Source organism: Episyrphus balteatus, chromosome 3 (assembly GCF_945859705.1).
Source record: "Episyrphus balteatus chromosome 3, idEpiBalt1.1, whole genome shotgun sequence".
Classification (NCBI taxonomy): Eukaryota; Metazoa; Arthropoda; class Insecta; order Diptera; family Syrphidae; genus Episyrphus; species Episyrphus balteatus.
In genome coordinates, this window is record NC_079136.1 from 56,381,142 (window position 1) to 56,403,691 (window position 22,550).

General features: G+C 29.8%; 2 protein-coding genes across 2 annotated transcripts in view; one reads left to right on the forward strand and one right to left on the reverse strand.

Moving 5' to 3' along the window:
* The window catches only part of LOC129914402 (rho GTPase-activating protein 7), a 121,093-nt gene that overhangs the window by 76,226 nt on the left and 22,317 nt on the right, over positions 1 to 22,550 (reverse strand). The gene's annotated exons all lie outside the window — the stretch shown is intronic.
* On the forward strand, positions 713 to 22,156 carry LOC129914403 (uncharacterized). The gene is made up of 3 exons (XM_055993632.1): positions 713 to 1,105; positions 12,570 to 12,826; positions 21,103 to 22,156. Exons 1-3 carry the CDS (start codon positions 774 to 776, stop codon positions 21,930 to 21,932), a joined length of 1,419 nt encoding a protein of 472 aa, XP_055849607.1. The 5' UTR covers positions 713 to 773; the 3' UTR covers positions 21,933 to 22,156.

Consider the following 22,550-nt stretch of genomic DNA (forward strand, 5'->3'; position numbering starts at 1 on the left):
TTTTATAGTAGGTATCAGCTCTTTTTTTTAGAGAAAAGTCCAGTTTTAGTTCGGAGAAAATGATTTTTAGGAAAACATAAAAAACTGAATTTTCTAATGTCATACTCACTTTGAATTTTATTCTCTATTACTTCACTTGAGACTGCAATAAAGATCCCTATATTCTATTTTATAAATACATTTAAGAGCTTAATGTCAAAACTGAGATAAAAAGTGCTGATGTATTGTTTATCAAGTTTTGACCTTTCAAAACTACCTATGGTTTTATAAATTGATTTTCTTTAGGAGAAACCTTAACTATAAAAAAATCTATTTGCTGAGTTGATTGAAATATTTAAAATCGAAAATTCTCTTAGGAGGTATTCGTGTCAAATTAAGGAATGAATGATAAATTCTATTTTTTCAGCTTGACCTAGACATTTTCTTTTTTTCTGCCCTTAAACCTAAAGACTAAAAAAATCCACCACTTTTGAAAAGGAAAAGAAGAAAAAGAAAAAAAAATGAAAACAAATAATTTGTTAGCTGTGTTGATTTCTTTTGGGACCCAGTTGCACAGCATCAGCACAACCTTATACTCCAGTAACTCACTTTTATTTTTCGATTTCACGCATTTCTTAACAATTCAAATAGACACAACCCACCAGCATCTTCCATTGGGGGCTCTATGACTTGATTATTGGTCAAAAAGGATATCCCAGCTATAAAAGTCATTTCCGCAACAAGTAGTTCTTTTAGTACGCCAAGTACCTCTTCGCGACTCGCAGTTGGTTAATATGATTTTATCATTTGTTTTGATCTTAGTTCTGTGTAGTGCGTTATCATTTCCACAATACAATAGATTCAGTGACACTAGTCGTGGTGACATCAGTGACATTAAATTAGTTCTGAAGAAGAACGCCAAACTTGGTGAGGACAATGATTTGGATTTGGTGGAGCGTGTCTACGATGCTCAAGCTCAAGAGCAAATAGCTATTGATGCATCGAAAAGAAAATTGGAAAACTCCAGTTCGACTTTAGGGAGTGGTAGCATATCGCCATCACAGAAATTATGGTCACTGCAACAATGTGAACCATATTGCTTGCCAGTATATGCACCAGGTTTCAGGTAGGTAACGAACTGACATTTAAATTAAACAAAATAAAAAACCATTAAAACTTTTATGGTTTGGGTTGGATAGTTAGAAGAAAGAAATAAGAGTTGGGGGTCGCGTGTCGTGGCGTAGGTGACTGCACAACAAAAAACCAGGTCAATGTATGTTGTGTTTTTTTTTGTAAAGTGAAAGTATATCTCTGAAATGCAGCGCCAGTAAGTCTGATTTAATCTTGTTGTTTATTTTTATTTTATTAGTTTTTTGTTTTTCTTTCTATTTTTATAAACTTCCTACTACTTTTAAAGGCGTTCTTCGAATAAGATTAATTGCAAAAGAATTTATTCTTAACTATATGACTCCCAACTCGGTGGTAGGTCTCTTGTCAAATGGAATGGAGATAAAAGTTTCAAGTTTTATCGCAGCAGCAGAAATAATAGATTTGACCTGAGTCTTTTGTCAAATTAATTAGTAGCTAATGAATTTAAAGCATTAAATTTATAAAACTGGTTTCAAGAGGTTTGGAATGGGAGTGAGAAATTTTGTGTAGTAAAGCATCTAATTTGATAGATTCAAACAGAAATATTTTATTGATTTGGAATTATGATATAAAATGGAAGGAGTTTATGGGTCGAAAAGCTATATAATTACTGGGTTTACATTAAATTATCTTCGGCAAGTAATCTCAATATTAAATGCTTTAGCTGTCAGACACAATTAAAAAGAAATATGTTTTAGGTATATAAAGCTAAATATGTACTTGAACAACGATTGTGACATAAACAGTATGATATTCAATTTTAAAACTAAAAGTAATTTAATCATAATAATGAAAAAAAAAAACAGAATTGCACTTTTAACCCAGTAATATCAAAAATAGTAAAAGAAAGGAAAAAAAAAATGTAACAGGCCCATTTTTGGTAGAACACTATACGATAATAATTTTTTTTAATTTTACCATTGCTATTTTATTCGAATGACATATTTTTGGGAAAATTTGAAATTTTTTAATTTCTAAACGGAGTGTCCAAAATGTCATTAAGGAATTGGGAGAAGAAACATCAGCATAAAAAATCCACAAGAAACAGTTTTTGAAAAACAAGAGTAAAAAGGGCAATGAAAGGGATTTTGGGAATTAATAGCCTTGTACCAGATTTGAGAAGTATAATTTTCTCAAGAAAGAAGCGCTTCTAACTTCACGGCAGTGAAATAAAGTAGGTACTTTACTTTTATGCCCTTGCGTGATGAATTTTAATATTTATCAAAGTACATATATAATTTTAATTTTATTAAAAAAATAAAATCAAAAACCCTAAATAATATGTATTAAGAATTTCGAAAATAGGCATTTGAACCCTTAACCAACTGACAATGACGTTTCAATTCTTGTATTACAAAGAGTTTGGGCAGCCGTTTAAAAAAAATTATTGTGTGTATTAGATTGATTCAAAATTTTTTTTTTTTTTTTTTTGTTCAAAGTACCTAATACCGAAAATATTGTTGGAAATGACGAAAAAAATACAGTAAAAGTTTCAGCTCTTAATATTAACATTAAGTACCGCCGCATAGCAAATTTCTATTTCATGTACATGGGAAAGATTGTGTTTTTGAGTTTGGAATTTTATAACTTTTTAATGGTTCATCAAAAGGGCTAGATATAAAATTAAACGCTCTACAAAAAAGCTCTTATTAATTTTTTTGATAAACTGCCCCGTTTCGAAGGTATTCAACTTTAAAATATAAAATGTAATTTTTTCTTCATTTTATTTTTTCAATTTTTTGACGAAACTATTCGGTTTTTCAAAAAATTTGGCAAACTTTTCGAATATTCGTATTCTATGTTGTGTTTTGGTTTCACAGATCCTTTTATATAACTCTCAAACCCCTAATTCTATCATATTAGATTTCTACAATAAATTCGAATTATTCATTTTTTCAACTAAAAATTATTTTAATTAATTTTTCGCGTCGGTTTTTTTTGTTTTAATTTTAAAAATGCAATTTTGTAGAGCGTTCAATTTTATACAAGAAAATGATTAAATCTAGCCTTTTTGGTGAACCATTAAAAAGTTATAAAATTCAAAACTCAAAAACACAATCTTTCCCATGTAAATCATATGGGAAATAGAAATTTGCGATGCGGCGCGGGCGGATCTTAATGTTAATATTAAGGGTTGAAACTTTTACAGTATTTTTTTTCGTCATTTCCAACAATTATTTCGGTATTACCTACTTTGAACAAAAAAATTTTTTTTTGAATCAGTCTAGTGTGTATTTTTTTTTTTAAGTTTTTCAAAGAAAAAAGGATTGGTAAGTAATTTTTAAAAAATATCAAGAAACTTCATAAGGTACCAGCTTTGAAAAATAAAAAAATTATTGGATTTTGTTTCAATCCAAAAATTTGTTTTTTTGAAATTTTTTTTTTAATGCCTGTATACAAATTTTTCTTTATTGAAATTCTGGTAAATAGTTTACGAAAAACTGAGTAATTAAGAAACAGTTTAATGGTATACATATATGCAGTCAGCAACAGTTAAAACTTTGTTTATATTTCAAAAGGACTATGTTATTTCCACTAGCACACAACATAGATTAAAATGGTTTTTGATTAAATGAAGTATTTTTATTTGGGTTAAATGGTCCTAAAAATATGTCCCGTTTACGAAATCACCAAAAATACAATTTTTTTTTAATTTGGAGCCAGTTCACTTCACTTCAGTGGTTTGAGATGTAGCTCGAGTATTCGCATTTTTGTTCTGATTTAATATGAAATGCCCAACTGGGCTATACGTTTTCGCTCTTAATGCTCAAGTTACTTTAGTTTTTAACCGAAGCTTAGCTCCAAAAAAATTTCCAATTTTTATTAAGAAGCATTAAAAATATATTCAAAATCGTTTTAGCCATTAAAATATTTTTATATCGTATGTATAGATAATTTTTTTAAAAACAAAATATTTACTAATGTTGAAATTCCATTTTGTAGTATGTATTTGTTAACCAACATTAACAAACTATATAGGTAGGTACACCAAAAGGTAGACCCTTCTTAAAAACAAACACTTCTTGAATGTTTTCACCAAAATTCCTTTTGAGTCGTTTTTGAGAAAATCAAACTTTTCCAAAACTGGTAGTTATATGAGAGTTTATACCTATAGTTTTGGTCATAAAAAATTAATTCCAAAAATCCCTCTGGTAGGTCGCCGAAACGCTACATACCAAGTTTATTTTCCAATACACCCGGAATTAAAGGACAAAAACAGTTTTTTGGACCTTCAGCTATTATAAACAATTTTAAACAAAATTATTAATGTTTTATATTTGGTTTGTATAAAATCAAATTAAATGAAATAAAACATTTTTTTTTTAATTTTGTACGGGCTGTACCGTAAACCAAATATAAAACTATACAAAGGTCATATAACATACCTATACATAAAATTGTTAATGCAATTATTTTATGTTTATATATTTTAATATATTTGTTTATATTTTTTTAATATTGGAAATTATTTCGCAAAATGTTTATTGTTTCAATAATGCATGTTGAAAAAAAAACTTCTTTTATCAAGTTCTACAATATAAAAAATTTTAAAAACAAAAAATTTATTTCGTTGATGTTACAGACACACCTTAAATTTTCATCATTATTCAATTTCAACTTCCATATGTTTGGCGAATGTGTTCAGCCTCATTTCTCCATAAATAAATCAAAAAACAAATTAATTAAATTCAAATAGTTTGAAAAGCACCTATACGTTAATAAGTAGATACTTAGTCAATTAAACTAATGTCAAAAATGTGTATCAAATCGATATCCAATAAATAGAATTAAACAACAAATACCTCCTAATTGGATATGTTCAATTGAGCTTAAAAATTCCAAATCACTAAAATGAAATAAAATAATTGTAGGTATATGAATCAATTAATTCTCAGAAAAAAAACATATAATTGGATCTAAATTACAAATTAATTAAAAAAAAAAAAAAACTGAACAACAACGTGACACAATATGATTACAAAATGCTTTAAAAATTCACTGAATTAAAAAATTAATTAAGTTACATGGGATTTTTTTGTTTGTTTTGTTATAAAACCGAATTTTTATTGCATTCCAACTTAATATTTTCCAATTAACGCTTGTCCTTTCGCAGTTTGCAATAAATCGCTGTTGACAGGCTCCAGTAATATGTTTCATCCCGCAGTGAAATAGCCGACATAAATAATTTAGGTTAACATTTTTTTGCCCAAAGTGAAATTTCATCCTCGACTTACTCCCACACATTTGCACGGAATCCAAGCTAATCCCACCAAAAAAGCTCTTATTTTCTCTCTTATCCTGAAACCTTAATCGTTCAACTTACCTTCTGTTTGTTAAATTTATATAAAAAAAAAAGAAAAAATCAACTCTCAATCTCATTCATTTTATTGACCCAAATAGCAAGAACATCTTACATATTCGGATTGGGATTGCGATTGGGTTGGGCTGTGCTGTACACACTTCATTCAATCAACATATTTTTTTTAGACACGAACCCCTTATACAAAGAGCAAAAGAAGGCGAAATGAGAAGCCTACACCCGATTCGCCAAAAAAAGAAGTGAGCGCCTTCAAAAGCCTTTCTTTTCTTTTTTAATTGTGTCAATTCAATTTCATCCTGCTCCACTGCACTGATTTTCATCTCAGCATGAGTTCTTTAAGTTTTTTTTTTTTTTTGCTCTCAAATTGTGCAATATACTACATATTCTCTTCAATTTTGGTTTCATTTCCCTCAATGAGAAAAAAAAAGAAAAATTATATAAAACATAATAAAAACGATTTACGATCATCGGATAACATACATACATTGGAAATGTGTGTGACAGGAAGTTAAACACGACCAAACCACCGTGCAGCCCAAATATCAATAAATCAGAGCCCCATAATCACACAAGGAAGAGACGACCAACCACGCTGGCTGGCCATGCGCTGATGGTGCTGGCTAGCCGCCATTAAGTCTTCCAAGACGTAAACTGATCGAATTCAATGATCAAGTGCATCTGTGCAAACTGCACGCCGCGCCAGTCGCCTTCGATTCCACAATATGCCCTAAAAAAATTGACCCTAACCCATAAACTTGGGAACCCTTAGCTGAAATTGAATATACCATGAATCGGTTGCATGAACTTGCTCAAAGTTTTGAAAGTCACCAGTTTGTTTTCGGAACTTTCGTTGTTATTCGATGATTTCTATGTTTTTTTTCTTTCATTCACTATATAAGAGCAAGTAAAACCTTAGGTTCATATATTTATATCATAGAGACAACATACCTTTCGTGTGTTTTTTTCTATGAGTTTCTATGTTTTTTTTTATTCATTTTGTCCTATAAAATGTCAATAAAATATAAAATGTCAAACTTATATTTTAATCATTTTTTGTTTTCCAAACCAATATTCAACATTAATATGTTTCTTTGATTTTCTATGTTTTTTCTATACTTTCTATGTATAATTTTTTGACTTCTCCTAACTCTTTTCCGCCTCAGTACCTAACCAAAATTTACTAATTGCGTCTTTTTTCAATGATTCTCTAGGATTGTCTGTTTTTTCTACGTTTTTCTATGTTTTCTATGTTTATTTCATCTCACTTGCTGTGTATCAATAAATCACCTTAAACCATGTTTAAACCATTTTCGGTCAAAAAACCATGTCTGGGTTGTGTCTGCTTTTTACGACTTTCAAAGTTTTCTGTGCTTTAAATCATACCTATGTTTATTTTATCGGAATCAATGTCTGTGAACAAGTCAATATATTTGAATCATTTTTCGCCCCAAATAATTGTTCGTATTAAACGAATTTCAATGATTTTCTATGTTTTTTTCTTTGTTTTTTTTATGTTTTTTTTTTTATTTTACTCGAAAAGGCATATTTGTTTAATGCTTCATCCACTTTTCGCTTCAGAAAACAAAATTTACTCTTAACGTGTGCTCTCTACGACTTTTTTCATTGTTCTATGTGTTTATATGACGTATATTCTTTGTTTTATTTACCTCACTTAATTTTCATCATTTAGTAAAACTTAGCTTATTTAACCTTTTCGAGCAAACTTACCCATTATGTAGCCTTCGTATCTGTTTTCTACGACTTTCTATGTTTTTTAATGTTCATTTTATCGGAATCACTGTCTATCACAAAGTAAAACTTGACTTATAATTTAACCATTTTCGCTTTACAATCATACCTCTTTTATGTGTTATTACGATTTTCTATGTTTTTTCTATGTTTTGTGAATATTTATTTTATCACTCATTATTCATTGAAAATTCATATTTGACTTCTTATAAAATCATTTCTTGTACAAATCATACTTTTCCTGTATGTTTTAACGACTTTCTATGTTTTTTCTATGTTTATTTTAAACCACTAAAAGTTATATTTTCCTTTTAACACAACCATTTTTTGTTTCAGAAACCAAAACTTGCCCTTTACCAACTAAAATTTTAATCAGAAAAAAATATCGAAAAGACAAAACGACTCTTTTTTGGAGCATGATTTAAATTTTTCAAAATAAATTAAACATCACGAATGCAAAATTCAACACAAATCAGCCCACATAAAAGTTCATTTTAAATTCAATAAGAAATGTGTGTATAGTGTACTGACGCATCCTTTGTGAATGTCTTGAGGAAAGTTTTTTTTTTTTTTTGTTTAATTGAAATATCGACGATCGATGTTGAGAAAATTTATCGATAAAGATCTTTTAGTAACGGAGAAATGCATGTTTGGCACAATTCATATGGTTTATTTTTTTTGTTATTTTGGTATAAAAAGTGAAATTTTTTTGCGACCACCCTATGGTGTCAGTGTAATGTTGTTAAATGCAAAATAAATGTTGATACGTTGGCGGGATATCGATTTATTTGCATAATTAAATGCCAAATGTCACTGAAAGAATTGTCTAAAATAAGTTTTGGCTCAAAAAATTGAAATTAATGGAGACATACTGTCTGCAAGAAACATGAGAAATAATTATTATTTGAGTTTCTCTTTCCTTAAGCCGAAGACTAATTAAGAATGAGAATGGACATTTTTCTTTTGAGACCTTAAACGGGTGAATACATTAATGACCCAAATCCGTAGCCTTCTAATTAATTTTATTATTCGTTTTCAAAACAAAACAATTTAATTAAAGAATGATAAATATTTTTATGATCAAATCATGGCGTGAGAATGCTTTTTAATTGAGAGAGATAGTTTTTCCCACTGATAAATAGTCTCGAGTCTAGGATGTTAAGGCCTTGGGAATTTTTGTGCTTTTACAACTTTCTATGTTTTTCTATGGTTTTTCAATATTTATTAAAAATAATTCGTTATACATTGGAAGGTTTTATTTGACTTATAATACTAACATTTTTCGTATATATCATACGACTGTCTATGTTTTTCTATGTTTTTTCTTTGTTTATTTTATAGCACTAAAAAGTCATATTTGACTTTGAGAACATTTAGTTTTCGTACAAATAATATGTGTGTTTTTATGAATTTCTAATTTTTCTATATTTTCTATGTTTTTCTATGTTTTTTTTCTATGTTTATATTATAACATTACCCATTGAAAAGTCACATTTAACTTATAATTTTGCAATTTTTGTTGGCCTGGCATAAAAATTAAACTATACTTCAGAGTGATTCAGACTTTCAAAGGTCTACCCAGTCATTTCAATTACTAAATCATTATTCAGTAGAAACTTTTACAAGCTCCCTTTAGAATCCAATAAAAAAAAATCAAAATCAATTAAAGAAAACGATTAATTAATCAAAGGAAATTATCACCCACGTTTCTGATCGTAACTTGATTTTATTTATTTTTTTTTTATTTCGAAAGACCAGTCATTGTTCAATTTCGCTCAATCGAGACTTGTGAATGCAATTGCTCGCCCATTACGGGTCAAACGGTCTAATTACAATTAATTGCATACAACCTACTATAGATTTCAATTATACACAATTTCTGTGATCGCCTAACCTCTTGAGTTGTTTCAAGATCTATAAGGTTTTTTTTCGATAAATGATTAACAACCATTTCAGCCACACACAGTTTTAAACACAAATCATTCTATACACACCCACATTATTCTCATCATCATCATCATGTAGAACATACAGTCGAGAACTTATATTGAAAAAAGCCCACATTCCTCAAAGTTAACACTCCTTTTTCTCAATTCTAAAAAAACTTGATGGATGGTTCTTGATGGACTCAAATCCATAACACGAATCGCCAATTTCAATTCTCATTCAAAACCCAAAAACCCATATAATTTTTTTTCGATTTTTTTGTTGTTTTTGGTATGACGATGAGTCTACAGATGGCGAAAAGAAGTTCCAAGAAGTTTAAAATGAAATAGATATATGGAGTGGAGTTAGAGTGGAGCCCGGAGGTGGTTGCGCGTGCGCACATCAATTTCATTCTTGATTTGAAGGTGAATTTTAGGAGGAGAATTGATTTGATATTTTAAAAAAATGGTTTTATCAAACAATTTTAAATGAGATTTTGTTTTCTTTTTTTTGAGGCCGTGAAAAGCCTGCAACATAAACCGATTAATAAATAAGAAACGCTTTCACGTTTAATTTTAATAAACGACGAATTCGTATGAATGTTTTTTCGTCCTTATTAGCCTTTCAAAAAAATTATATCAAATACATAATTCTCTAATTTAGTGGCAAATTTTCAAAACCATGAACTGGAAAATCTATAGATCAGTGCATGAAAAAATATGTGACAAGTGAATTTACTCTCTTATTTACTGGGTTTTACAGCCTTAAATTAAATTTAAATTTATTTCCATGTTTAAATGGAAAAGTTTAAAAAATGTCCTCCTTTTGTTATTCCCTATAAAGCAAATGAATATTTGAAACTTCATTTTGGGCTATGTAACTCTGAGTACTCCTCCAGAGGTTAGTAATCTCTTCATTAAACAAAGGTTGTAGAATAGCTTGCTTCCAAATCATATAGATGAAATAACCATTAGAAGTAAAAGAGAATCACATTGCTTTAAAGGAGAGGATAGTTTTTGTAGTTTCAAACAACAATCAGAAATGACATTTCGATGATGCAGAATGCCAAAAAAGTGGGTCCAGCAATTCTGTCTGTCTATCTATATGTACCTCGAGCTACCTCCTAAACTAATAGCGCGATTTTCTTCAGACTTGGTAGTTAATAGTTTTGGGTGATTCCCTAGAGGTGAAATCGAAATTTTTTAAGGACCAAAACTAACGGTGCCTGCCTTATACCTAACGAAAATAGAAAAGTAATTTTGTTTTCAAAAGCGACTCTAACGATTTTCATTGTGTGTTGTAACAAATAAGACCTACTAACGGTAGGTACCTTTTCTTTTTGTTTATTAATATCTCGTACAAGACTAAACCTATTTCAATTAAATTTTTTATACAAAAGCGTTTTAGTAAGAGTAATATTAAAATTTTCAAAAAACACATTTTAGAATTTCTAAAAAAATATTTCAATTTTTTTTTATCAATTTTTTTTGAAAACGGGTTAGTGAAATATTTCGAAATTTTGTTTTTTAGTGTTAACCCTTTCGGACCCAGCGTTACTCTCATGTAACATTTTTTTTTAAATTCGTAAAAAATATTAAATTAAACAATTTTTTAGGTTACGATGGCTTAATTGAAAGATAATAATGCCATAATTTTGAAAAAAAAGATATAAAAAATTTTAATGCAGAAAGTGTTTTGTTTTTTTGCTTAGAAGAAGTAGCATACATTATAGTTTCATAAGAAGTTATTTTCTCAGTTCTCCGACTTTTTTTGGTGGTCATAGGCAGTGCATGTTACTTACATGTAATATGAGAAAAACACATTAGTTTTGCTATTTATTATTTTGGAAAATAACTTTTTGCTATTCATATTTCTTAGTTGTGATGTTTTTGACCCGATAATACCGAAAAAAACATTTTTTAATATTGATTTTCATAGCTTGGGTTCGAAAGGGTTAATTAATTATTTCTTTAAAATGTCATACCAATTATTTTTCTGAAAAATGTAAGAAAATTTGTGTATCTACATAAATATAAAAAATTATTAAAAAATAACCGGCTATAACGATTTTCAAAATATTTCATTTTATATAAGAAATTAGATGGCATATGTATATTTTTTGTGATCGAAATCATTAAAAACGGTGTTTCATTAATTATAAAAACAGATTTTATGTATTTTTTTACATTAGGTATCGGAAATGATTTACTAAAATCAAATTATAATATAAATGTCAACTAAAACATTGAACCTAGTCCCTAATGTATGGCCAACGAGTCAAAATTGTAAGAAATTTGACGAATATTAAAAAATAATATTTAATGCACACATTTTGCATTGAAATTTTGTTTTCAATGCAGAAAATTTTGTATTGCAATAATTTTTTTTTTTTAGTGCAAAATATTTTTATTTATTGAATTCAAATATTTTTCAGTTGCAATAAAAATTTGTTTTAATATTTTTAATAAATATTTTTTTTCTAATGAAAATTTTTGGTATTTTTGCAATAAATATTTTTCTTAATTTCAAATGCATTTTATTTTTTATTAATATTTTAAGAAGCCTATTTGTTAAAATATCAGTTTAGTTTAGCTTATGGCAAGCCATTTAAGAACATTCAAAAATTACAACCACCAAAGATTGCAAGGAAATTCTACATGAAAATCATTCAAAAATAGCACTGGACTCCACAATAACGTATCAAGAAATTGACTTTTGCAAGGCTCAGTTTGAACAAAACAAAAAAATTACTTTCTAATGAAGAAATACACTTTAGTGAACCTGCTTCCAAAAAGGTGAAAGTTTGTTAACTGTCGAAAGAATTAATAAATTATTGTTTTTATTTTTTTAAGTACATATTAACAATTTCTCAATGATTTTCTTAAAAAGGGTCCAACAAGAAATTAGTGAGAGTTGAGAAAAGTCGGAATAAATCCATATGATTTTAAAGCATGTGTACCTTTTACTCCCATCAATGTAATTGGAACACGTTTTGATTATTTCAATAAATAATGTTATTTCTGTTATTCGATGAGTACATAGCCAAAAAAAAAAAAGATTTTTTTGGTGTACAAAATTGTCAGAAATAAAAATCTTCTCCTATATAAAAGAGTTTATGTACGAACCTGAATTAATAAAAAAAAACACCCATTCTGGTTAAATTCTCCCAACAGATTGATGGGAATTTTCGTTCTTTGGAAATTTAATACCTCGCCATGATAGTAGGCCAATCGATTGTAATAGATACCCAATAATCACCCTTAATCATCATTGTTATCCTCTTCGCTTGAATAGAGTCCCACCAGCCCGCCTCAAACAGTATCGCATATCAATCAAAGAATATATAAAAATTCAGCAAAACAAAAAAAAAAAGTATCCATCATCAATAATTCAATATTTGTATTCTTCTTTTGTTTTCTTTTTTCATATTTTTTATTTGCTATAGTACCGAAGGCATATCAGCAAGTAGTCGACAGAACGATGATGACATTTTACTCCATTTGAGTGGCGATAAGGATCTGTACAAGTTCCTAGAATGGACAATGGAACAACTTGGTTCGGTGAACAGTTACAACGCATCTGGCAGCTATTATACTGGCTTGAATATGTGGAAGAAGGGTCGTCGCGAGTTGCCGCTGTATGTTGAAGAGCCCAAGTACATTGTTGTGCGTCGTGAACCAGATGATTTTGAACAAAAATTGAGTAAGTGCAAAAAGATATATAAAAGATATGTATATTATTTCTGTGAACGAGTGCGAGTACGTTGTTGTTGGTGATCGTAAGTGATGAAGAGAAAGGAGTGGTTGTTGATGATTGTACTTATTATTAAAATGCGGGTCTTTTAGATTGGAATGCATTGTGGATGATGTACCTACTTTACTTACTGTCTGTTTTGTTTGTACATCTTTTTACCTGGATCGAATTTCATGATAAAAAGAATTTGAGATATTTTATTTCTCGATGATGGGTATGTGTTCTGTCTTACGCACTCAACTCAGCTCTACTCTTTCGGGCCATATATTTCTATTTGAAATTTTTATCTCAAAAATTCAATCTTTATTTGGTTTGTTTTTATTTTTTTAAATATTTTCTATGAATTTTTTTTTATGTTTTATTGGAGACAGAAAAAGATCTTGGGAGAGCCTGCATAATTTTTTATTTTCTTTTTATTAAAAAAAAAAAAACATAAAGAGGACGTTTTGGTAATAAAAAAATTTTATTATGATTTTTTTCATTGTTTTGTTAAATTACTTAATTTATTTAAGGCTTCATGTGTTAATTGGGTTTGGTTTTGGTATTTTTTTTTTTATAAATTCAAGATGAATTCTTATTAAAATTCTTTACAAATTCAATTTTCCTTTGTTGTTTTTATGGTTTTAGTGATTTTTTCTATACAAATCGCAACGAATTAAAGTACTTTTATTGATGAATGGAGTGGAAAGAGTTATTAAAAACGATTATAAATTTACTTTTTATGGGCAGTATAAAAGAGTTCTGTGTTGTTAAAATTATTCTACAGCCGTGTTAAGTGGTTTTGAAAGTGAAAAATGAATTGGACCTGATAGGGATAATAAAATTAGAAGTTTTCAAACATGAAATATGCATTTTCGTAAAAATGCAGTTTGCTATCTAGTTTATGATTCTAATGGGTCTGTTCATAATTTGAAGGAATTAACAAAGATCAAGTGGTAGATATCTATAGATCGGTTGGAAATGGTTTTTAATAGAAAAGACCTTAACATTTAACCTGTTTGGTTAAGAGCCTGAAATGCTTTATATCAGCTAAGCTACAAATTTCAATTTATTGACTTATTTCCACAATGGGACACTATAAATGGCAATTCTTAAGAGTTGTTAAGAAAAATATTATGTCAGAGAAATTTTAATTTAAAAATTTGAATATTCAATATTTTTAGTTCAGGCAAATTAGTCAAAAAATGGTCATGAAATTGCATTTTTTGGGGGACAATTTTTTTTTTCATGGAATATTCTTGAGTGTGTATCCTTAGGTATCATAATAATATATCATTTTGTTGGGAATTGGGATTATAAGACGTCAGGAGACATATTGACAAAGAGGTTGTTATCGTTTTTATTTAAAAGCTCCATTTTTACTCATTTTAGACAGAAATAACAGACAGACTTGTTAAAAATAAAATTATCTAAAAAATGATATGCAATTGAATTATCTGAATTAATTTAATTCAATTTTATAGTTAGTCGAATTCCGGGTTTGTGTATTATCTATCATTTTTCTTAAAATATTCCGCAACTATTTTATGCCGGAGAATTTCCGATGAAAATTAAAGCACAACAACTTTGCTGAACACACTTCATCGCAATGCGTTGATGGGAGCCTTGTTTCGTCGGAAGATTGTCCAAAATGTCAATCGGAACGGATATGGAAAATTCTCCGATTTCGAACAAATCGAAAAAAAATTTCTCCGAACGGATACCTCGACAGGGCTGTATATTTTGAGTTCTTCTAAAAGCATCATCGCCGAGATTTAGGTTTGTAAGTGGATCAAGAAAAAGGTCAAAAAGAAATATTAACATGATTTATACTGTAATAGAAAAATATGATTATATGAAAGCTAGTTGCAGTCAAATGTTTGATTCAACTTATTTTTTTTTTATAATATTTATAAGCATACACAGAGAAAAATAGACCACATAAAATAGAACAAAAACAATAAGATTTCTCTATGGTTTTCATCCAAGAAGGAAACCTTATTAAAACAATCGGGTTTTCCTTATTGTTTTAAAATCTGCAAAAAAAAAAAAAAACGATGACCAGGCTGGGAATCGAACTGGAGACTTCAAATCGTTAGTCGCCCACCTTACCATAGGCGGATTTAGGGGGGGGGGGGGCACGGGGGCACGTGCCCCCCCCAGAACTTAAAGTTCATACTTAAAGGAAATCAAACTATAAGAGTTTTAAAAATATATGAATAATAACAGAAAGAACTTGAGTAAAATTCTTGTCTATTTCTGGCTGAAAATGCGAATTTTGTTGATTGTTTCATCCCTTTCCCATGAAAAGCTCCACCTCACAAATAAATAAACGATTTTTCGATTTAAAAAAAAGTGAATTTTCAAAGTGATTTTGGTGAAAAATTTTGATATGGACATCGAATGACATTGAATGATATAAAAAAAATAATTGTACCTATATGCAACTCTATTTTTTCATACAGAGGGGTTAAAAAATTTGCACTTTTTTCGTTGTTTTTTTTTTCAACATTAGTGTTTTTAAAATAGCGGAACACGTCACAAAATTGCATAAACTATACATTATAGAACTGCAATATATGTAGAACAAACTTGCATTTCAGAAGTTTGCCCAAGTTTGCACCCCGAAAATAAAGACCCCTTGAAAAAAAACTCCTCAAAAGCGACCCTTACTTATAGATTTTTATAAATATTATTTTATTGAGAAAATTTCTCCAGGGATACCTCTAAAAATATGTAAAAATAATAGTGTTCCAAATTTCAAAAGAATCGGTGCAGTAGTTTTGAAGTTATGAGGAGCACCGGCGTTGAAAACATTAGTTGTGGGGATAACGATTTAAAGTTTTGAACTCTGGACTAAAAGACTAAAACGTTCCTAAGGGTAGTATTAAAATACTTATAACTTGGTCAATTTGGCTCCAAGAGACCTACGATTTGAACACAATATTCTTGAGGTATAAAACAATTTAACCCCTTGTAGCCCCATGTGACATTTCTGTAACAAACCGAAAAAGATTGCATAAAAGCTCTACAAACTATTTTTTTTTCTTTTGAAGCTTCTAATATTATAATCTTTAAGTATTGCTTTATCGAAATAGTACTTCAAATTTCTAATAAATAGCACCAATAGTTTTTAATTGACAGTTAATGTTGAAAGTTGGGCTTTTTTTGAAAATAAGCAAATTTGTATAAAAACTACGAAATTCAGAAAAAAAATAGTTTTTGTTAGTAAACCCCACGGGGTTTTATTTTTGGATTTTAGGAAAGTGCCTAAAAATTAATATTAGATAGTTTTTTGCTTGAATTTTTGAATTTTTATATAAAAATAAATTATTTAAACTTTTTTTTACTCCCAAAATATCGAAATAACTAAGTAAATAATGACTTTATTGAATTTTTAAAAAATACGTGTTTTATTAAAGATAAAGGCCAATCGATTGACTTATTAATTTTTAAATTTACGACCTTGGGTTACAAAAGGTTAATGCAAATAAAAAAAAAAACTGGGTTTCCCGGCAAAAAAGTAGGATTCAGTTTTTTTGTTATTCTTAGGAACTTTAATATTTATTAGAATGAAGTCTTTAGTATTTGACTAAAAACTACTAGGTCATTAACTAATGGTATAATTATGTCCATAATATTGCAAAATTTTATACAAAATCAATTAAAAAACGTAAACATTCTTTTTTTTCAAAATTTCATCTCTAAAACTTAATTTCTCAAAATCTATTTGGTGAAACAACTTAAGTCAAAAAATTAAACAAAGAATAGATTACTAACTTTAATATAGCACAGAATTGTACGTGCATTTTCTTATTTTTTATATTTTTGTTCTTCCGGCTAATCCAGGAGTAAGAGGGTTAGCACTTAAGTGGCTTTTACTGTAACAAGAAAATGAAAATTTTTCCTTCCGAATAACTTTTTGGTCATTTGGTACCTATTTGATGTGGGAAATGTGCCTAAATATTTTTGGCCAGGTTTTAGACCACTGTGGGTCGTTAAAATTTTCTGCTTGTTAGTCAGTCGTATGGTACTTCACTTTATTTCTAACTGTTATTGCTGTTTTTTTTTGCCAATCCGTCCCTTGTGCCCCCCCCAGAAAAAAATCCTGGATCCGCCCCTGCACCGTACCACCTGAACCAACCTGCCATGAAAATATTGATTGCAATTTTTGTTCTAGTGCTAAGTTGCAAAAAAAAAATCAACTTTTCAGTCAAATTTTAATAAGATTTTCTCTATAAAAATAATAAGAAATCTCCTTAAAAAAACCTTATTAAGGGGGGGTTTCCATAGCATTTTAATGGAAGACGGTTGACTAATTGTTGTATAACTTTTGCAGTTTATAAGATAATCTTATGAAACGTACTTTTTTGAAAAGGTAATAAACGTACAAATATTTTTGCATCATTTAAATTTTAGAAACATTTCTTGTGCGATTTTTATAAGGGTCGAAAATGATTTTTTTCCTGCAAATTTAGATTGAATCAGAATTTTGGTTGGGGCACCGTTGTTTATAAACTTTTTATTTATTTTTTTTTTGTTTTATAATGATCAAATGTGTTTTCATGCAGTACGCGAAACAGATTTTTTTTTTTTTTTTTTTATTAGAAAAAAAGCTTCGTTAATTTGTTGTAATTTCATGTTTTTTTACTCACTCTTCTTAGAATAACTTTACCGTTTATTAGTGTTTTTAGATGAAACAAAAAGAAAACAATAAAGGGAAATTAGGAGAATCCAATAAAATTTCTAAAATTTAATTTGAAGTTAGTTTGAACGGTTAATTTGAAGGAAAGGTGTCAAAATGCACTTTTTTAGCATTTTGGTCGTGGGGCAAAGCGTGATTATTTTTTAAAATGTTTTTGTATTTTTTAATGAGAAGTTAATAAAGTTGTTCATGCAACCCGTTTGCCAAAAAAAAATATTTTTTTTATTTACACACTAAAAATTTGATTTTAATAAACCAATATTTGCATTCTGTTTTTGAGGAAGGGGCAGTCAAAGCATCCACAATTTATTTTTATTATTTTTTTTCATTATATTTCAAATCAGTTTCAAAAAAAAAATATATATTTTTGCTCACAGTATTTTTAATATAAATTGTTGAAAAAGTGTCTATTTTAGCTTTTTTTACTTTGAAAATTCCATTGATCACGCACACATGCAAATTTAGTTCAAAAGAATGCCACGCATAAGCTGGCGCTGATGAACTCTTTTTTTCTGTTCTTTTCTATTTATTGAAAAAAAACTTGCTCTTGAGCTCTCATTTTCTCGTTATATTTTGTTTTTGTTTTTTGTGTTTACATAATATGTACTTTTTTTTTTTTGTTTCCTATTTCCTCACTCAGGCAGGCAGAAATCATTCATGAAATTATGAAGATGCTGCAGAGAGTAGGTAGATAGTAGATATTTTTTGCAAGATCATTATCTTTTGTTTTCAAAAAGGGTTGTTTTGTTCTTGTTGACTCTTGGGTTTTTTCTAACAATTCATTTCGTGTTTATAATATCGCACCCGCGGTTGCGAGTTGACACTTTTGGGTTTTTTTTTTTGGTGTCAGCGAAATTCTTTGCATTGTGTAATATTCACATCGCTCGTGCGGGGATATAGGTAAAGGATTAGATATGTGGTATGCATTTGTTTGTGTGTAAAAATGTGTATTGACATTTGACATGTGCTTGTGCACAATGATTGATTTCTATATTTAGGTTGATTTCTGGGTTGTATTGTTTATTATACTACACTCGCGCGTGCGTGCGGGGTTATATAATATAAATATATCGTTTTGTTTTTCATAGTCTTTGTTTATATGTTGCGGATTCGGTTTTTTTTTGTAGGTTTGTAGGTATAATAGTTATATTTTCGCGGGGGAATGTGTAAAGGGTTATATAAGTGTATTTGTGGTTAGAATGCACCTGATGGTATTTATAGAAATAGTTTTGAATAGGTGAAGATGCTCAGTATGTTTCCTTAGCAAAAACAAAGTTTTTAAAATTACACTGAGGAAACAAGCAAAAAAGTAGCTAATGCCTATCTGAATTTATAAATAAAATATCAGTTTGAAAAAATAGATCATTTTTTTTTTCAAAGTGTTGAGCTTGAAAATTATTTTTGAAAACTTCCCTAAACTTTGATTACATAGTTGAAAAATTAATTTCAAGGTTTAAAAAAAAGTAACTTATAAGTTACACTGGTCAACAAGCTTTTTGCCACAAGAACCAAAATATACTTTTCTATATGTTTTTGATATGCTGAACTCGAATCTGAAGTCAGAAAATGTTTATTGGCCTCCGTTTTTGAAATATTACCGTTAGAAAATACCGAAAAACGTCATTTTGGCTGTTTTCGAGGTTATGTTTTTATGTGGGGTAGTTCCTTATGAAAAAATTTGTAACGGTTCCTATAAGAACTGGTTTTATTCTTTCAAAAAATGTTTAAATCTTTCCAATATCTTTTTTACTTCCCGAGATATTTAAAATTTAAGGAGTGGTCTTTGACTCAGAAATAGCACTGGCCAAACAAATTAAACTTTTTTTGCCACAAGAACCAAAATATACTTTTTTAAAGGTTTTTGAGTTGCTGAACTCGAATGCGCAATCAGAAAAATGCTATTGGCAACAAATTTGTTTATAATGAATTACCCCACATAAAAACAGAAGCTAGAAAAGAGCCAAAATGACGTTTTTCAGCATTTTATAACTGTTATATCTCAAAAACGGAGGCCAATCAAATTTTTTTTGACTTCAGATTCGAGTTCAGCATATCAAAAACCTATAGAAAAGTATATCTTGGTTCTTGTGGCAAAAAAAAAGTTCAATTTTGTTGACCAGTGTTATTAATGCTGCCTTATCTTTGTTTCCTAATAATGTAGGTATAGGTAAATAAAAAACAAAATCGATTCAACTGAGTTCATTGCATTGGTGACTCTAAAAAAATCTTTATTAAAAAGGTGTTGAAAGTAAATTGGATTGATATCGAGTCCATCCTCAAACAACATATAGATAAGAACCTAAACATTCTATATATTGTAAGTAAATACATTTCCATGTCAGCCGGCACGCGCGTGTGCGAGATAAAAAATTGCTCAACGAAGAACAACTGAAAAGTGAGCAAGAACCTGAAAACCAATCCTTCTGCGCATCTACTCATATTTTTATACAAACTACACAAAGGATACTGTCAAGTATATTATATCAATGCACCCATATAACACATCCTCTACCTGCTTCTCCGCTGAACAACTATAATTATTATTATAATGCAAAAAATTTCTCTGATACACAAAAAACTCAAATGCCATCCACAACAGCAACATGGAAACAAGTTTTCATTTCAAAAATAAATAGGTATACACTCCAGAAATCTTTCATGAAAATATTGAATTTCAAACCAGTTTTCGTCCACAAACACCATATCCATATAAAGATCTATGTAGTATACCTACATCCATTTGCATGTCACCCCGCACGCGTGAGTGCGATGGCGATCTCACAAAGAGACAATGAATGAAAACCATAACCAACATCCTGAGAGTAAAAAACCAGAGAATTCGATGGCGAGAGAGCGAAACACATTCACTAATACACACAAATGCTTTTACATGAGATTTGACTTTGCTGAAAAAGGGAACCCAGTCTTAATCGTTGATTTTAATAAGATTTCCTTATGAAATGTATGGACGGTAAAACAATATGGCAATCTGTTAGTTTTTAGCGGGTCATATTTTTCTCTGTGCACTTCTTAAAATTAACTAACAACTTTCATCTGAGTTTAATCGTAATTCTCAATTCGGATGAACTTTCTCAACAAAATATACTTTTCAAGGCCTTGTCCTTAACAAGAAGAACATTACACGAACTAGTATCTACGGTAAATTTATTTGGATCTGTAGAACGAGTGAAAGTGTCTCACGAAAAAGAAAACAAAATGCTTTAATTATAGCCTTTTCCCCAATTTTGTTTGCTTTTTAGGATTGGTAACCTCTATTGCCAAAATTTTGGAAAAGTGTGACATTTACTTAAAAACTGTTCAAACTTTTATAAATTATTTCCAAGCGAGCGGTATCGATAAAAGGCTTAATTTTATGTTGGTCTTGCATGAGGTAGAATATTTTGAGAAAAATTGTAAAACTTTCTTTCATTATTTTCACTTCAAATCCTATCTTGTGGAACGTAAAATTCCACCCGCCCGATTTCTTGATTTTTTATTTATTTTCTTTTTTTTTTGTTTCTTTGTTTTTTTTTTTTTACAGATTTTGGTGACAACGAAGATGACATCCCATTCATACCGCCACGCGGTCGCAAATATTTTCCACATTTTTCTCGAGAAGATTCCTTTATACCGCATCGCGGCAAAAAGGACAAACTCAAAGACATTTTCAAATACGACGAATTGTTTTTTCCGCATCGTGGAAGAAAACGCACCACTTCGTCTGTTGTCGAAAGTGGTGGTGGCAATGGTGGTATATTACATGGTCCATCAGGTGGTTACAATAACTACCAATCGTCAACAGCAGCAGCATCAAAGAATGATGGTCAAACGTTTGGTGATTGTTTTACATCAAGCTGCGATGACATAACATTGGCAGCAGCATCAACAGCACCATCACCTCATCAACAACAAATGGTCACCAATCAGGCAGAGAATATAAATGCTATAGTGTCATCAGCAGCGTTTCATCTTCCACAACCGTGGCAGACAGTCTTGGCGGATGCCAACAATGACGCCGCTATTTCTTCTGCTGATGGACATGAAGATGATTGTACTGCCGCCGAATGTCAAAAGGAAAATGACGTTAAAATGAATGGATTCGATCAATCAGCGCAGCAACAGAAACGTCAACGGCAGCAGCACTACTCTGAAGGGGGTGCATTCACGAATCGGCAGCGACAACGGCGGCGGCTTCTGTCATCATCATCATCATCATTGGCATCAGTTGAAGCGGGAGCTTCAACATTTTTGCCGCTCAGTTACTCCGATCAACTTAACCGATTACACCGATATCCAATTAGAAAAAACCAATGGCGTGACTATTATATTCAGCAGATGGCAGCACAATCTAGACAATTTCCACCATTTTGAATAAGACTTGTTTTTTTTTGTAGCAATTTTTATTATAATCACCAGCAAAAGAGGCAACTCTACTAAAACTCTATGTAATCTTTTGTTTTTATCGTAAATCTAAGTGCAGCACAGAATTTAAGCTATAGTAGCGCACTCTATTGTAAATTAATGTGTACTATATGGTGAAGCAAATATAATAAACACCGCGAATAAGAGCGATAGCCTTAAAAAATTGTGTAAGGCATTGAGGTTTAATTTTTGTATCTTTTTTCGACTTTGTTATGGAAGACAAAGGCCTATTGTCTTTCTGTCTCAAGACTTTTTATAGATGATAGGGTGAGTATGATTGGTTTTTTTTTTTCTTTATTTTGTAGCTTTTTCTGTCGGGGAGATTCGGAATGTTAATTTAGAAGCTGATGAACGATATGACTGATGCATGATGATGTTGATCGAGCGATCAGATTTCTTGATTCAAGGCTGCAGATGGATGGATGACTGGAAAGATGTGGAGTTGAATGAATCGGGGAATATCAAGACTCTCCAACTGTATACAATGTTGTTAAGTACTTACACGACTTGGATTGTTTTGTATTGTTCGTATCTGTAACGACGAACGTTGATGAATTATACAAAAGC

Coding starts and splice junctions, on each gene's coding strand:
- LOC129914403 (XM_055993632.1), top strand. CDS start 774: ATGATTTTATCATTTGTTTTGATCTTAGTTCTGTGTAGTGCGTTATCA. Junction 1,106..12,569: donor GTATATGCACCAGGTTTCAG/GTAGGTAACGAA, acceptor TATTTGCTATAG/TACCGAAGGCATATCAGCAA. Junction 12,827..21,102: donor TGATTTTGAACAAAAATTGA/GTAAGTGCAAAA, acceptor TTTTTTTTACAG/ATTTTGGTGACAACGAAGAT.